This window comes from Anomaloglossus baeobatrachus, chromosome 9 (assembly GCF_048569485.1).
Source record: "Anomaloglossus baeobatrachus isolate aAnoBae1 chromosome 9, aAnoBae1.hap1, whole genome shotgun sequence".
Classification (NCBI taxonomy): Eukaryota; Metazoa; Chordata; class Amphibia; order Anura; family Aromobatidae; genus Anomaloglossus; species Anomaloglossus baeobatrachus.
Window position 1 is genome coordinate 233,196,585 of NC_134361.1, and position 17,325 is coordinate 233,213,909.

General features: G+C 50.8%; 1 protein-coding gene across 1 annotated transcript in view; it reads left to right on the forward strand.

Moving 5' to 3' along the window:
• Positions 1-17,325, forward strand: part of NUP188 (nucleoporin 188) — a 292,457-nt gene that overhangs the window by 147,093 nt on the left and 128,039 nt on the right. The window contains exons 16-21 of the mRNA XM_075324769.1: positions 11,055-11,210; positions 11,286-11,412; positions 11,491-11,578; positions 11,654-11,724; positions 12,481-12,592; positions 12,681-12,801. Of these exons, the coding sequence (XP_075180884.1) occupies positions 11,055-11,210; positions 11,286-11,412; positions 11,491-11,578; positions 11,654-11,724; positions 12,481-12,592; positions 12,681-12,801 (675 nt within the window). The remainder of the gene's footprint in view (positions 1-11,054; positions 11,211-11,285; positions 11,413-11,490; positions 11,579-11,653; positions 11,725-12,480; positions 12,593-12,680; positions 12,802-17,325) is intronic.

Here is a 17,325-nt window from a genome sequence, read left to right on the forward strand (position 1 = left end):
GTGCCATCAGCCATTCTTGCAGACTTTTGGTCACTGACACAGAACTGACACCTGATGCCTCCACACACCTTACAGTATCTGCACTCTGACACTCTAGTGTTGAGCTAGTCTGAAGACCCCAGCAGCCACAGCTGCTGCAGGCAGTCTTTAGTGTCTGGGAGTATGGGTCTCACACTCACACACACTATTATCTCGATCCCACCGCTATGCCACCAATATGTCACAAACCACCGGGGGGGTCACTCAGAAATCCCCCGCGCTGGCTACCAGTACGTCACAATCGGGGGGTAACAAGTGGGGGTCACCCCTCCTTTATACCTCCCGACCGACAGACAGAGCACGTGACGCGCTCTCTAGCGCCCCTCTTATAGTCAGGCCAGTTATGGAATTGCCCGACCCTAAGCAAGGAGGCCGCTATACTACTTATGCCGATTATTGAAGGGTCCCCGGTGAGAGTAAGGTATATATTCCCCCGACCTCCGCGGGCGGAATATATAAAATCTCCCCGAATCTCACTGGCCTCCCCACAATAATCCTTGGCACAATTCGCTGCCACCAACCGATTTACGGTAACTATTAGCCGAACACACAGACGTGGGATTCAAGATCGAGATAACAGAACAGCCCAAGATTAATTATATAATTTAATCAGCCTAAAGCCACACTAGAAACTACAATATATACAATAGGGAATCTACAGAATATACATATGTCAGAGTACAGTTACAATCAAAGCATGGGTTACAAACAGGCATACACAGTTCCAGCAGTTACCTTGTTGCGTCTGGCCACAGGGGGGCGCTGTAGACCAGGTTTCCAGGAACTCCCTCACAGGTCTTTCCCAACCAGGCCCCCGAGCAGAAGAACACTGGAAAATGGCCGAAGTAGGGTTATCAACCTGGGCAGATCCAGGTCCCCTCCTACCTTAGTGACCTCACAGGGAAGCACTGCCACTCCCCCTGCATGGATCAGAATTATCCAGCAAAGGGGATATTGGCCATAACTTTGCCTGGGAGCGTCGTAGGCGGACGCCAATGCTCTCATTGTGACAGTTATGAATTTAGCTACAGAACGAGGGGACTCATGACCTGTCTGCCAGTTCCCCATTGGCTGATATCACGCCTGGGGCATTTCCCAATGTCCTGCTCCCATAAAAAGGGGGTGCCGGCATCGTCCACATGCGGAGACACCATTTTTATGGTTGCCATATTTATCGGAAATATGGCTTGCGAGATATGAACCATTTTTTACTGGAGTCGTTCTGTCTGGCTATTTCCAGAGCCTTGCTAATTAGCTAGCAGCCCCCACTACAGGGTCACGGCAGGGAGTCATCCTGTGTCCATTGTCCCCACACCACCTCATCTCCATATCACAGGACATGGCCATGGAGGTGTGAGTGGAACACTGAGAACAAGAAGGGAGGGGGGCACTGCCAGGGAGTGATGAGGGATTATGACTGGAGTCATAATTCATCTTCATATCCCGGGATTTGCCTCACAAGCGGGCACATAGGGTCCCCACTAGACCCCCACCACCAGGGGCACCCCCTCGAACTATCCTCCTCAAGCTACTGCACTTCAGGGACACGGACACTGCGCTCCGAAGAGCCCGGGAGATTAAGGATCTGGCTATTGACGGCCATAAGGTCTCACTGTACCCGGATTTTTCCACTGAAATCCAGCAGAGGAGAGCGCAATTTATTGATGTCAAAAAACGCCTGAGGCAGCTGCAGATCTCTTACTCAATGTTATACCCTACCAGGCTGCGAGTGGTGGCGGATGGTGGGACAAAGTTTTTTGACACTCCAAAGGATGCAGCCGCATGGCTCGATACCAATGAAAAAGGACTGCGCAGAAATCACCGCTGAGGATTATTGCGGATTCCTTGCTGTTGGACTTGCTGGGGTGAACTTGCTATGTTTCCCGGCTGGAACACTTATGGACGGTTGGCAGGAGCCACCCAGATAGGTTACTATGCAGTTGATGACTGTTCAGGAATTTAAACCGTTATGTGCTCTTTGGGTTATGTTTAGCCCCACTTCCCTCTGTTTGAGAGGAATGTCCTGGTTTACTGTGTATGTTTTTATGTTTGACCTTTTCGTTTTATGCACCTGTTTGGTCTATGCTTATCTATGGGAACTGCTGCAGATGGGTCCGGAGGTCCCCGCTTGCTGCCCCCTGCCGTTGCATATGTGCACTCACCCTTATGGCGAAGGAGGTTAATATAGTGGCCTGGAATGTGCGAGGATTGGGTGAAGCCACTAAAAGATGTGCAGTTTTTCTGTTTCTACAGCAGCTTAAGCCAGACATAATATTCTTATCAGAAACGCACTTGGTGAAGGAGCGGCTCCACTTGCTCCACAAAAAATGGATAGCCCATGAGTACCACTCTGTATATACCACACATTCCAGGGGGGTGAGTGTCCTGGTACACAGGACAATGCCGTTTGAGTGTCTTAAAGCTTCTGTGGATCAGGAGGGTAGATTTGTATGTCTTTACTGTGTCCTTCATAATGTGCGCTGTGTTCTAGTTGCAATTTATATTCCGCCGCCATACACAGGGGAACCATTGAAACGTATCCTCAATTTTGTTGCTTCCCTCCCTGAGGTCCCCACCCTATTAGTAGGAGACTATAATAATTACTTGCACCCGTATTGGGATAAGTTACATACAGGGAATATCTCAGTGGGGGCGGCAGCTACATCCCTTGCCAGACTGATGGAGGAGGTGGGATATGTAGATATTTGGCGTATTAGAAACCCGCAGGTCCGGCAGTACTCATGCTATTCTAGTTCTCATCATTCACTGTCCCGGATTGACCTGGCCATTGGAAATGCTCAGCTGCTGCCTTGTGTAGCTTCAGTCACGTACCTGGCCAGGGGGGTGTCTGACCACTCCCCACTACAGGTCCGTCTAAGGCTTGGGGACCCAGACCGGCTGGCGGGGATACCTTGGCGGCTCAACCCTTTTTGGATACAACTGATAGCGGGCACTCTGACTGACACTATACGGGAATATTTTGTGACAAATGACGGTACTGCATCTAAACATATAGTGTGGGACGCAATGAAGGCGTATGTTCGTGGGACATATATTAGGGAAATTTGCACCCGAAAGGCGAAAACAAGAGAGCGCACTAAGTATCTGACGGACACTTTAGGTGATGCAGAACAACATCTTATATCTAACCCTACAGATGATGCCAAGCGGGACTTAGCGAAGGCACAGAGAGCTCTGAGAGACCATATGACTTCCTTGGCCACTAACAAACGCTTTTTCCTTAAGCAGCGGTACTTTACGGAGGGGGAGAGTGTGGGACATCTCTTGGCTACAATTGCTAGGGCGCAGGAGGGATTGACCTATATCACCAAATTGAAACTTGACACTGGAGAGGAGGTGAGGGACAGCGGGAGGATTGTGGAGGTCATGCAACAGTATTACACCCAATTATACTCCTCTAAATCGCATTATGGGGATGAGGAACTGCGGGACTTTGTGGAGGAGATCACTCTCCCCAGTCTGTCAGATAGTGAGAGAGAATCCCTGAATAGAGATATAGACCTGGAGGAGCTGGAGGAGGCGCTCGGTCAAATCCAAAATGAAAAGGCCCCAGGTGCGGACGGACTCCCGGGTGAATTCTACAAATTATATACCCATCTGCTGCTGCGAAGACTCTTGGATGTGTTCAGAGATGCTGAGGAGAAGGGATCCCTCCCTGCATCCATGAGGGAGGCTATTATTGTTCTGATTTTAAAACCCGGGAAAGATCCGACCGCGCCTGACTCCTATCGCCCAATCTCGCTGCTTACATTAGATATTAAATTAATCCCTAAAATTCTAGCTAACAGATTGTCCCGGGTGATCACGTCAGTGATCCACGAGGATCAGACTGGATTCATCCCCAATAAATCTACTTCCATTAATTTGCGACGTTTATTCCTGGGGATACAGCTAAGTTCTGAGGGGAGAAACAAGGAGAGAGCAGTCCTGTCATTAGATGCAGCCAAAGCCTTTGACAGTATTGAATGGAATTTCCTATGGGTAGTTTTGGAGAAATTGGGTCTTGGCTCCAGATTTATTGGCTGGGTCAAATTGTTATATGCCTCTCCGAGGGCCAGGATTCGAGTTAATCGTTGTACCTCCTCGTCTTTTAATTTGGCCTGGGGCACGAGACAGGGCTGTCCTCTCTCTCCATTACTATTTGCAGCGGCAATCGAACCATTGGCGGCTATGCTTTGTGCATCCGCTGGCGTAAAGGGGTTTGAGATAGGCGGTCTGGAGCATAAGGTTTCCCTCTATGCGGACGATTTGTTGCTGTATCTCAGGGAGGTGGGGACATCGGTGGGCCCAGCAATGAATATTATTAAAGAATTTGGTAGGGGCTCGGGACTCCTAATAAACTGGAAGAAATCGGCCCTGCTCCCTATAGATGCACTCCCATCTAATTTTAGTACTCTGGGGCTGCCAATTCCGACGGTGGATAAATTTAAATACCTGGGGATTGTGGTTAGTGCCCGACCGCGTGATTACTACTCTCAAAATCTGGAACCAGTGTTGGCTCAGTTTAGGAACAAGATAGATGCCTGGTGTCGACTCCCACTGTCCCTTATTGGCCGTGCTAATCTACTAAAAATGGTACTGATGCCCAAACTTCTGTATCTTCTCCACAACGCCCCAATATGGATCCACTGGAAATTTTTCCGTAAAATCAGCACTTTGTTTCGGGAACTCTTGTGGAAAAAGCAGCAGGCTAGAATCCGCCTTGAGACCCTGCAGAGAGGGAAGGAGGATGGGGGTCTGGCAGTCCCCAACCCGTGGGTTTATTATGTTGCGGCACAGATGCAGCACTTCAGGGGGTGGGGAAAGGATGAGGCATATGACGCTGGGGGCAAATTGGTGAGGGGCCTTGCAGAATGGGGATACCCAGTGGCTTTTTTGGACGCAGGATACTCACCCAGAGGAGGAACATTATATCCAACATTATCATTGATGTACAAGCTGTGCGATAGAGGGAAGCAGTTGCTGGGAATATCAGGAATGACTGAGTACTGGCCCTTATGGCATAATCGTGGACTGGCGGAGCTGCAGAGACTCCCGGGATGGAGAATGTGGGTGAGCAGGGGGGTGCATCAGGTGTCTCAGATTCTTCAGAATAATATACTTAAAAGATTTGACCAGCTTCAAGCTGAGTTTGGGATACCGCACAGTTCCTTTTACCAATACCTGCAGCTCCGTCATGCCTATGAGACACAGACACGTCGTATGGACATTAGGATAGAGCGGAATCACACTCTTACTGAATTGTTGACATCTGACCGCTCCTATGGTATTATTTCTAGGTTGTATACAGTGATGTTATCTAGACACCTCGACAAATTCCCTTTGCAGGCTAGAGAGAAGTGGGAGAGGGACCTAGGCCCTATGACAGAGGAACAGTGGGGTGAGGTCCTGTCTCAGACTCCAAGCCTTGCTGTATCTGAAGGCCAACGACTGTCACAGCTATTCCTGTTACATAGAGTATATAGGACACCTAGTCTATTGCATAGGATGGGAGTTAGGAAGGATGATCTGTGTCCTAGGTGCGGACAGGAGGGTGCTAATCTGATGCATATGATGTGGTCCTGTGGGAACATTGAAGATTACTGGAGGGCAGTACTAGAATTGGTTAGACAAGTTTTCAATATCCGTCTACAGCCAAGACCTATTATATGTATCCTGGGTCTACTGGAAGGGGGGGGTGGACTTGAGTTCGCCGGTAATGGTCGGTATTACACGTCTCTTGTACCAGGCTAGGAAACTGTTGGCCTACCACTGGTTGGACCCAGCGCCTCCGGTCATCGGGGATTTTAGGGAAAGAGTAAACGCTATACTTCGACTGGAGAGAGGAGTATACCTTAAAAGAAATGCATTGAAAAAGTTCTATAAGATCTGGGGGGCATGGTTGGATACCCCAGGCCTTCCCTCCTCGGCGTTACTGCAGGACAGTGCGAGCGACCAGGTCTTTCTCCTTCTGACCGGTTAACAAATTTCCTCAAATAGGGTGATATGCGTACTGCTGGAATGTGTGTGTATGTATATGTGTGTGCATGTATATGTGTGTGCATGTATATGTGTGTGCATGTATATGTGTGTGTGTGTGCGTGCGTGCGTGCGTGCGTGCATGTATATGTGTATATATACCGTATATAATGTCATAATGATGCTGGGTAAGCTATACTATGGAGAATATATTGGGAAATAATATGCACTTTTAAACCCATATTGAAATGAGACGTGGACTGCGGGTGCATTGTTTATTATGTTATTTGTGTGGTTTTTCTTATTGACTAAAGGTTTTTTCCCTTTCTGTGATATTTCTATGGAGGGAATTATGTTATGTGTTGTATAATTTTGCTGTTAAATAAAAATGAACCTGATTTAAAAAAAAAAAAAAAAAAAGACAGCTCTGGGTATGACTTTATAAACCGCTGAACCACGAGGTTGAGCACATGGGCCACGCATGGAACATGTGTCAGCTGGCCTCGCCTCAAAGCCGCCACCAGGTTCCGGCCATTGTCACACACGACCTTTCCTGGCTTTAGGTTCAGAGGTGTGAGCCAGTGATCTGCCTGCTGTTTCAGAGCTGTCCACACCTCTTCTGCATTGTGGGGTTTGTCACCTATGCAGATTAGCTTCAGCACAGCCTGTTGCCGCTTCGCCGAGGCAGTGCTTCCAGCTTGGGACTGGTGTGGAGGGTAAAGTGGATGAGGATGCGCAGGAGGAGGAGGAGGCTGAAGAGCATGACATTCCGGAGCTGTAGAGTGTGGGTGAAACCCTGACTGAAGTAGGGCCTGCAAACCTTGGTGTGGGAAGGACGTGTTCCGTCCCTCGCTCAGACTGGGTCCCAGCTTCCACAATATTAACCCAGTGTGCCGTCAACGAGATGTAGCGGCCTTGCCCACAAGCACTTGTCCACGTGTCTGTGGTTAGGTGGACTTTGGGTGAACAGCGTTGTTCAGGGCACGTGTGATGTTTTGTGACACGTGGTTATGCAACGCGGGGACGGCACACCGGGAGAAATAGTGGCGGCTGGGGACCGAGTAACGGGGGACAGCTGCCGCCATCAGGTCGCGGAATGCTTCTGTCTCCACCAGCCTAAAAGGCAACATTTCCAGCGCAAGCAGTCGCGAAATGTTAGCATTTAGAAGTGTGGCATGTGGGGCGTTGGCAGTGTATTTGCGCCTGCGTTCAAAGGTTTGCTGAATGGATAACTGAACGCTGCGCTGGGACAAGGACGTGCTTGATGATGGTGTTATTTCTGCGTAGGCAACTGCAGGTGCAGGGCCGGAGGAGGCTTGTTCGCAGGCAGCATGGACAGGGGATTGGCTCGCATGCACAACAAGCGAAGACGTAGCAGTGACATCAGCAAGCACTGCTCCTCGACTCTGTTGTACTTCCCACAAAGTCGGGTGCTTGGCTGACATGTGCCTGATCATGCTGGTTGTGGTCAGGCTGCTAGTTTTGGTACCCCTGCTGATGCTGGCACGGCAGGTGTTGCAAATGGCCTTTTTAGAATCATCTGGAGCCAACTTAAAAAACTGCCAGACTCGGGAAGACCTAACATTTGTACAGGCACCTTGTGTCGTGTTGTTCCGGGGAACAGTTGCCTGACGTCTGCCTGTGGCCACCACTCTGCTTCTTACTGCCTGTTGGGATGCTACGCCTCCCTCCCCCTGTGCACTGCTGTCCTCACTCTGCATATCCTCCTGCCAGGTTGGGTCAGTTACTGGATCATCCACCACGTCGTCTTCCTCTTCCGCATCCTGCTCCTCCTCCTGACTTCCTGACAATTGTGTTTCATCATCGTCCACCCCTTGTTGAGACACGTTGCCAACTTCGTGAGAACGTGGCTGCTCAAATATTTTGGCATCTGTACATACGATCTCCTCATGACCCACTTCAACATGAGCTGGCGAGAGGCCAGAATGTGCGAATGGAAACGTGAACAGCTCTTCCGAGTGTCCAAGTGTGGGATCAGTAATGTCCGAGGACGTGTGTTGAGGAGAGCCATAAGCGGACAGCTCTCGGATATTGACTGAGATTCAGTCTTTCAGAAACAGTAACGCTAAAAGCTGCAGCATAACAGTAAGAAGCTTATTCTTACAATTGCCTTACTCTTTCTTATCGATTAATCTCAAAATCTTCGGTATTAAATAGTCTGTTCTAAGGACTGGTTCGTTACCTGTGTCTCTGTGAACTGTGTGTGCGGGATGTGATCAACTCTCTGATTAGCAGTCTGTACCAGCGGGGGCAAAAGCTTAGCATTGCTTGTATAGTGGATAGCAAAACGAAAAAAGGTTGCAGTTAAAGCATTAGAGCTGATGTGTTAGAGGACCACGGTAGGGTCAGAAGGTTAATAAAGTATTTAGGGGGGACTGTTGAGGAGAGCCATAAGATGAAATACTTAATTAACCTCTTGACAAGGCATTGTGCGAAATATGTCGATTTGCCTTACATAATTCAGGTTTCAGATCATATACATGACACAGATATAAAGGTGGCTGTCATTGCCTGTTTCTCCACACCTTGCCTGGAATGCAAGGAATGTCCAGGTGTAAGAAGATACCATATAGGAGAAGACCAACCCAAAGATCAGATGACATTACAGACCAAACCGTCCAGCATGGATCCACCAGATGACGTCCCTCCCATCACCATCACCATGGATCCATCCAATGATGTCATAGACCCGCCTACAATGACGCCTACCAATCAGCTCATGGACTAATACATTGTTCGATCCACTGACCAATGAACACATCCGGACATGCCCCTTTGCAAGGTTATATCAGAGCAAGCTCAGTTGTAATAAAGCAGAGCATGGGCTGACTTCTGTCGAGGAAAGATGAATATCCGACTGTGTCTGATCTCATTTTTCAAGCATGCACTCGACCCACACCAATTAGACCAGGCAGTAGGCAACTAATGATCTCTGGTTAAGAGTTCACCTTAACAACGTGTACTCAGCCTTGTGGTAGGAAGGAGGATCAGGTTCTGAAATGTGCGGTGCAGTATCACGGCTACTGACACTTGACCGTGTGGAAGACAGAGTGTTTGTGGTGGTGCCAATCTGACTGGAAGCATTATCCGCTATCCAACTAACAACCTGTTGACACTGGTCTTGGTTCAAGAGCGGTGTACTGCTGCGGTCCCCAAGAATTTGGGACAGGACGTGCGAGCGACTAGATGTGGCCCTTTGTTGTGGCGAAATTAGAGCTTGCACACGACCTCGGTCTCTGCCTGCACCACCATCACGTCCACTTCCTTGTTCCTTGCCAACGCCCTTGCGCATTTTGCAATGCTGTGCTGACGTGTATTCACTAGACTTGTGCGTTATATCCAAGTTTGTGCAAATCGTGCACCTGTACGCTGCCACCGACAGGCACACACGTGCGGTTTTTAAATGCAAGCACGGACGCACTAAGAACCTAACAGGTTTTTAGGAGCGACAATTACTGAGAAGTCTGACACTATCAGGACTGTTTTAGACTGTGTACATCAGCCCCAGATATGATGAAGGCTGGTATACGGTCACCACTAGGAATGGCTATATACCCTGCCTGCCTGCCTGTATACTGCTACAATAGTCCTGACAAGGACTCTTCTGGTCACTAGCCTGTATTCCGACCTGGCTATACCCTGCCTGTATACAGCAACAATAGTCCTGAGAAGGACTCCTCTCCTGTACTCCGACCTGGCTATACCCTGCCTGCCTGTATACAACTAGAATAGTCCTGAGAAGGACTTCTGGTCACACTGTTTGTAGCCCTGCTACGGAAATAACTATAAAGGGCCGCAAACCTTTCCCTGAAGCAGCAACACTCTCCCTGCACTGACTGTCTGGATGGCTGTGTGCAGAGCACAGCGCGCCCGCCGGTATAAAGGCTCGGTCACGCTGTGCAGGCCGGCCAATCACTGCAATTCCACAACTAACAGGGCTGTGGCATTGCAGTGGTCTGCCAGCCAATCCCTGCATGAGGGCTGGCTCTCAAAAGAGCGCCAACATGCAGGGATGAAGACCACGAGTACAGCACGAGTATCGCGAGATTACTCGGTCCCCGCCGAGTAGCCCGAGTACAGTGATACTCGTGCGAGTACCGAGTAGTAACAAGCATACTCGCTCATCACTACTAACCAGGTCACACAGATCTCACTGCCGGCACCTAGTGTGAGTAGAGTTAGGAGTAGAGCAGGGCTGTGTCATTACATACAATGCCCCTGCAGTATTTCCCGACGCCTGGCGGTGTTTGTAATTACGCTCAGCTCTGCTTTCCTCCTGCACTTGTCTAACCAGGTCACACAGATCTCACTGCCGGCACCTAGTGTGAGTAGAGTTGGGAGTAGAGCAGAGCTGTGTCATTACATACAATGCCCCTGCAGTATTTCCCGACGCCTGGCGGTGTTTGTAATTACGCTCAGCTCTGCTTTCCTCCTGCACTTGTCTAACCAGGTCACACAGATCTCACTGCCGGCACCTAGTGTGAGTAGAGTTGGGAGTAGAGCAGAGCTGTGTCATTACATACAATGCCCCTGCTGTTTTCCCCGATGCCTGGTGGTGTTTGCAATGACGCCCAGCTCTGCTCCTGCACTTGTAATCACACTCTGTCCCAGTAGTGAGATCTGTGTGACCTGGTTAGACATCAGACCTTCCATATCACACAGAAAAAGCCATTCCTGACCTTCATTGGGGGCATCTTGTTTTTCTTTCCAGGATGACGCTTCCTCCTTAGGATCGGGCAACCTCATGTAAATGCCCCCAGAGGAGAATCTCTATTACAGCCCTCTTGATTATACTGGAAATTAGCACATTAGACGCCATAAACTTTACTAGCTGACATTGGATGTGATAAATTAAAACAGACTGAGCATTACTTACCCTCCTTGGGTTAAAGTTTTCTGAAAAGGAAAGACCCCTCTAAGGGGGCGCTTACTTCTAGTAGTGAAATAGTAAATCCCTTTAATTCTCTCGTCACATGTTGGGATAGTCCTGGTCACGTCCTTTCTTCTGTTTTTAGGACTGGGCCAGACCAATCTTCGGATTCCTCAGGGGACGGTGGGTCAGGTGATGTCTGACGAGCGCGGCTTCTTCGTGCGCTGGGAGTACTCGTTCAGTAGCTGGACCCTCTTCACCTGCGAGGTGGAGATGCTTCTTCACGTGGTGTCCACAGCTGGTAAGAGACGCGTCTCCTCCCTCCTCACTGGCTTGTATCGCTCCGTGGCTCTTCATCTTCTTTACTTCTCTCCAGACGTTATACTTCATTGCCAAAGAGTAAAGCCCATCATCGACCTCGTGCACAAAGTTATTAACACAGACCTGTCCATCGCCGATTACCTCCTGCCCATCACCTCTCGGATTTACATGCTCTTGCAGAGGTAGGAGGTCATGAGGGAGGTGAAGCTGCAGTGGGAGGTCTATAAACAGACATAGGTGGTCATTACACTTTTTAACAGGTTGACAACAGTCATGAACCCGCCGATGGATTTCATAGCCTCCTGCGTGAACTGCCTGACTGCTCTAGCTACACGGATGCCTGGAAAGGTGAGGACAGATTGTGCCCCTGTTAAATATCTTGCAAAATATGGATCTTTCATGCCTTGTCATGTCCTATTCCAGGTCTGGACAGATTTGCACCACACAGGATTTCTTCCCTTTGCTGCCAGCTCTTCGTCAGGACACATTATCAGGTATTGTTATATCACATCTGGGGGGTCCGCCGCGCCGAGTCTCCCCTTTGTCGGCCGCCGCGCCGAGTCTCCCCTTTGTCGGCCGCCGCGCCGAGTCTCCCCTTTGTCGGCCGCCGCGCCGAGTCTCCCCTTTGTCGGCCGCCGCGCCGAGTCTCCCCTTTGTCGGCCGCCGCGCCGAGTCTCCCCTTTGTCGGCCGCCGCGCCGAGTCTCCCCTTTGTCGGCCGCCGCGCCGAGTCTCCCCTTTGTCGGCCGCCGCGCCGAGTCTCCCCTTTGTCGGCCGCCGCGCCGAGTCTCCCCTTTGTCGGCCGCCGCGCCGAGTCTCCCCTTTGTCGGCCGCCGCGCCGAGTCTCCCCTTTGTCGGCCGCCGCGCCGAGTCTCCCCTTTGTCGGCCGCCGCGCCGAGTCTCCCCTTTGTCGGCCGCCGCGCCGAGTCTCCCCTTTGTCGGCCGCCGCGCCGAGTCTCCCCTTTGTCGGCCGCCGCGCCGAGTCTCCCCTTTGTCGGCCGCCGCGCCGAGTCTCCCCTTTGTCGGCCGCCGCGCCGAGTCTCCCCTTTGTCGGCCGCCGCGCCGAGTCTCCCCTTTGTCGGCCGCCGCGCCGAGTCTCCCCTTTGTCGGCCGCCGCGCCGAGTCTCCCCTTTGTCGGCCGCCGCGCCGAGTCTCCCCTTTGTCGGCCGCCGCGTCTCCCCGACTCTCCCCATTTACTGTAGTTTTGCACTTTCCAATATTTTATTTTTCTGCTTTTTTTTGGTGGGCACAGCACTGAAAACATGAATGCAGGAGGATACGGGTCACTGCTGGGGATCGAGCAGTCGCACGGGGAATACAGCGTCACCATCTCCTTCCTCCGCCTCATTACCACCTTAGTGAAGGTAAGATGTCACAGAGCAGCAGAGACACTAGTTTCCTTCTATAAAGTGTCACTCGTCTATGGGTTTTAATTCTCCGATTTAATTCCAGGGTCAGCTGGGCAGTATGCAAAGCCAGGGACTCGTGCCCTGTATACTGTTCGTGTTACGAGAAATGCTTCCCAATTACCACAGGTGGCGCTACAGCTCTCACGGAGTGAGAGAAAACCTCGGTACGTCATCCTTTATTTATTGCAACATTGATATTTTTTGGATGTGATGCCATTACCCTTTTTTTTTTCTTTGTTTTTCTTCCATTAAGTAAATTTAAAGGGACATTTCCTCACGTACTACAAAGGCGGCCTCTAATGCCGAAAGGGAACTTATCAGATTCGTGCTGTGAGCAACGGACAAATGAATCAGATCCCAGCTGCGTGATTGCAGACAATTATGTCCTACTCTGAAATACGGTCGCTCCGGCCGGCTGTGATTGCTTCTGCTCGGGGTTCATCCGGCATGAATCTGCTGTCTGTTCCCATTAAACGCTCCCTGTCTGCAGTTAGCGCCCCACATCCGGTCCCCCTTAATAATAATAATAATAATGTTTTATTTCTATAGCGCCAACATATTCCGCAGCGCTTTACAATTCAGAGGGGACATGTACAGAGAATGAGACAATACAAAATAACAACATTCAGATCCCAGGAGGAGTGAGGGCCCTGCTCGTAAGCTACAGTCTATGAGTAAATAGGGGGTGTGAGGCAAATCCTGGGATATGAAGAGGAATTATGATTTCCAGTCATAATCGCTCTCATCACTCCATGGCCGTGCCCCCTCCCTTCTTGTTCTCAATGACCAACATCTTGGAAGGTGTCACATCCTAGCAACACATCCCATGGCCATCTCCTGTGATATGGAGATTAGATGATGTGGGAACAATGGACACAGGATGACTCCCTGCCGTGACCCTGTGGTAGGGGCTGCTATCTAATTAGCAAGGCTATGGAAGTATCCAGACAGGACGACTCCAGTAAAATATGGTTCATATCTCGCAAGCCATATTTCCGATAAATATGGCAACCATAAAAATAATGTTTGCGCATGCGGACGATGCTGGCACACCTTTTTCATGGAAGTGGGAGCTTGGGAAGTACCCCAGGCGTGATATCAGCCAATGGGGAACTAGTAGACAAGTCATGAGTCCTCTCGTTCTGTAGCTAAATTCATAACTGTCACAATGAGAGCGTTGGCGTCCGTCTACGACGCTCCCAGGCAAAGTTATGGCCAATATCCCCTTTCTGGATAATTCTGACTCAAAGCGGGGGGGAGTGGCAGTGCTTCCCTGTGAGGTCACTAAGGTAGGAGGGGACCTGGATTTGCCCAGGTTGATAACCCTACTTCGGCCATTTTCCAGTGTTCTTTCGCTGGGGGTCACGTGTAGGAAACATCTGTGGGAAGGATCCTAGAAACCTGGTTCACGGCGCCCCCCTGTGGCCAGACGCACAAGGTAACTGCTGGAACTGTGTATGCCTGTTTGTAAACCATGCTTTATCTGTAACTGTACTCTGACATATGTATATTCTGTAGATCTCCTATTGTATATATTGTAGTTTCTAGTGTGCTTTAGGCTGATTAAATTATATAATTAATCTTGGGCTGTTCTGTTATCTCGATCTTGAATCCCACGTCTGTGTGTTCGGCTAATAGTTACCGTGAAGCGGTTGGTGGCAGCGAGTTGTGCCAAGGATTATTGTGGGGAGGCCAGTGAGATTCGGGGAGGTTTTATATATTCCGCCCGCGGAGGTCGGGGGAATATATACCCTACTCTCACCGGGGACCCTTCAATAATCGGCATAAGTAGTATAGCGGCCTCCTTGCTTATTGTCGGGCAATTCCATAATTGGCCTGACTATAAGAGGGGCGCTAGAGAGCGCGTCACGTGCTCTGTCTGTCGGTCGGGAGGTATAAAGGAGGGGTGACCCCCACTTGTTACCCCCTGTGAGGCAAATCCTGGGATATGAAGAGGAATTATGACTGGAAGTCATAATCGCTCTCATCACTCCATGGCAGTGCCCCCTCCCTTCTTGTTCTCAGAGGTCCAGCATCTGTGAAGGTGTCACATCCCAGCCATCTCCTGTGATATGGAGATTAGGTGACGTGGGAACAATGGACACAGGATGACTCCCTGCCGTGACCCTGTAGTAGGGGCTGCTATCTAATTAGCAAGGCTATGGAAGTATCCAGACAGAACGACTCCAGTAAAAAATGGTTCATATCTCGCACGCCATATTTCCGATAAATATGGCAACCATAAAAATGGTGTCTCCGCATGCGGACGATGCTGGCACACCCTTTTTATGGAAGTAGGACATTGGGAAACACACCAAACGTGATATCAGCCATATGGGAACTCGTAGACAGGTCATGAGTCCCCTCGTTCTGCAGCTAAATTCATAACTGTCACAATGAGAGCATTGGCGTCTGCCTACGACGCTCCCAGGCAAAGTTATAGCCAAAATCCCCTTTGCTGGATAATTCTGATCCATGCAGGGGGAGTGGCAGTGCTTCCCTGTGAGGTCACTAAGGTAGGAGGGGACCTGGATCTGCCCAGGTTGATAACCCTACTTCGGCCATTTTCCAGCGTTCTTCTGCTCGGGGGCCTGGTTGGGACAGACCTGTGAGAGAGTTCCTGGAAACCTGGTCTACAGCGCCCCCCTGTGGCCAGACGCACAAGGTAACTGATTGAATTGCATACCTGTTGTAAACCATGCTTTATCTGTAACTGTACTCTGACATATGTATATTCTGTAGATTCCCTATTGTATATATCGTAGTTTCTAGTGTGCTTTAAGCTGATTAAATTATATAATTAATCTTGGGCTGTTCTGTTATCTCGATCTCGAATCCCACGTCTGTGTGTTCGGCTAATAGTTACCGTAAATCGGTTGGTGGCAGCGAATTGTGCCAAGGATTATTGTGGGGAGGCCAGTGAGATTCGGGAAGATATTATATATTCCGCCCGCGGAGGTCGGGGGAATATATACCCTACTCTCACCGGGGACCCTTCAATAATCGGCATAAGTAGTAGAGCGGCCTCCTTGCTTATTGTCGGGCAATTCCATAATTGGCCTGACTATAAGAGGGGCGCTAGAGAGCGCGTCACGTGCTCTGTCTGTCGGTCGGGAGGTATAAAGGAGGGGTGACCCCACTTGTTACCCCCCGATTGTGACGTACTGGTAGCCAGCGCGGGGGATTTCTGAGTGACCCCCCGGTGGTTTGTGACATATTGGTGGCAAGCGGTGGGATCGAGATAATAGTGTGTGTGAGTGTGAGACCCATACTCCCAGACACTAAAGACTGCCTGCAGCAGCTGTGGCTGCTGGGGTCTTCAGACTAGCTCAACACTAGAGTGTCAGAGTGCAGATACTGTAAGGTGTGTGGAGGCATCAGGTGTCAGTTCTGTGTCAGTGACCAAAGTCTGCAACAATGGCTGAGAGCACCAGGAGCAAAGCCAAAGGAATGGCCGATGCTCAGGCCAGAGACGATGAGGAGGTTGTCCACGAGCCCTCCAGGAGCTCGACGCCAGAAAACCGTTCTGCAGAGGACAGCGCACAACCTGGCAATTATGGACAAGATGAGGAGCAGCTCACCCAAGGGTCCTCAACGAGCCAGATGCCAGCCCTCCGCTCTGCAATGGACAGTGAAGCACCAGGCTCCGCAGCGGGCCGCAGATCACCACGTGCCATTCCACCGAGCCTGGGAGGCTCGGATAGCCTTCTTCAAATGGCTATGGCCCTTCTCCAGGCTGGAGACCGGGATACCTACGAGATACTCATGGCCGAGCGTGAGCGACAGGCAGCGCGTGACGCTGAGGCTGCGGAGCGGCAAGCAGTGCGTGAGGCTGCGGAGCGGCAAGCAGCACGTGAAGAGCGCCAGGCAGAGCGTGACTACCAGCTGCAGCTAGCTCAGCTCCGGCCCTCATCAGCCACACGTGACCTTCAAGACACCAAACTTCCAAAGGTCCGTGTTGAGGACTTCCCAGTGCTGGAGAAGGATGGAGACTTGGACTCTTTCTTGACTGCTTTTGAGCGGACTTGCTTGCAGCACCATCTGAACAAGGACCAGTGGGCCAAATACCTGACCCCCCGTTTAAGGGGTAAGGCCCTGGATATCCTTGGGGACTTGCCTGCTGAGGCAGATCAGGGCTACGACACCATCAAGCGGGCCCTGATCCAACAGTACAACCTCACTCCAGAGTCCTACCGCAAGAAGTTCCGGAGCCTACAGAAGGGACCAAAGGACTCCTGGGCTGACCACCGGCGGGCACTTGCCCGAGCTGCCGACCACTGGACCCAAGGCCTGCAGCTTTCCACCGGACCGGAGATCCTGGACTTGTTCATCACGGAGCAACTCTTGTGGAACTGCCCTGAGGATCTCCGCCAGTTCATCCGAGACCAGAAGCCAAAGGGATCCACGGCTACAGCTGCCCTGGCAGATGACTACACCAACAATCGGGCTCCTGAAGCCAGGAGAGCAGCCACCAGCAGCACCTGGAGAGGGGGTAAGATGAACTCTGCGACTGCCCCACCTGCCCCTAGACTGCAGGGGGTGTCCCCCTCAACTCCCCTCTCCAGGCCCGTGGCAGAACCAAGACGGTGCCACCAGTGCAACCTACCTGGACACTTCAAGGCCATGTGCCCTCAGCGTCCCAAGGCCCCGGCTCCGTCCCCGTCCCAAGGGCCGCCCAAGGTGTATTG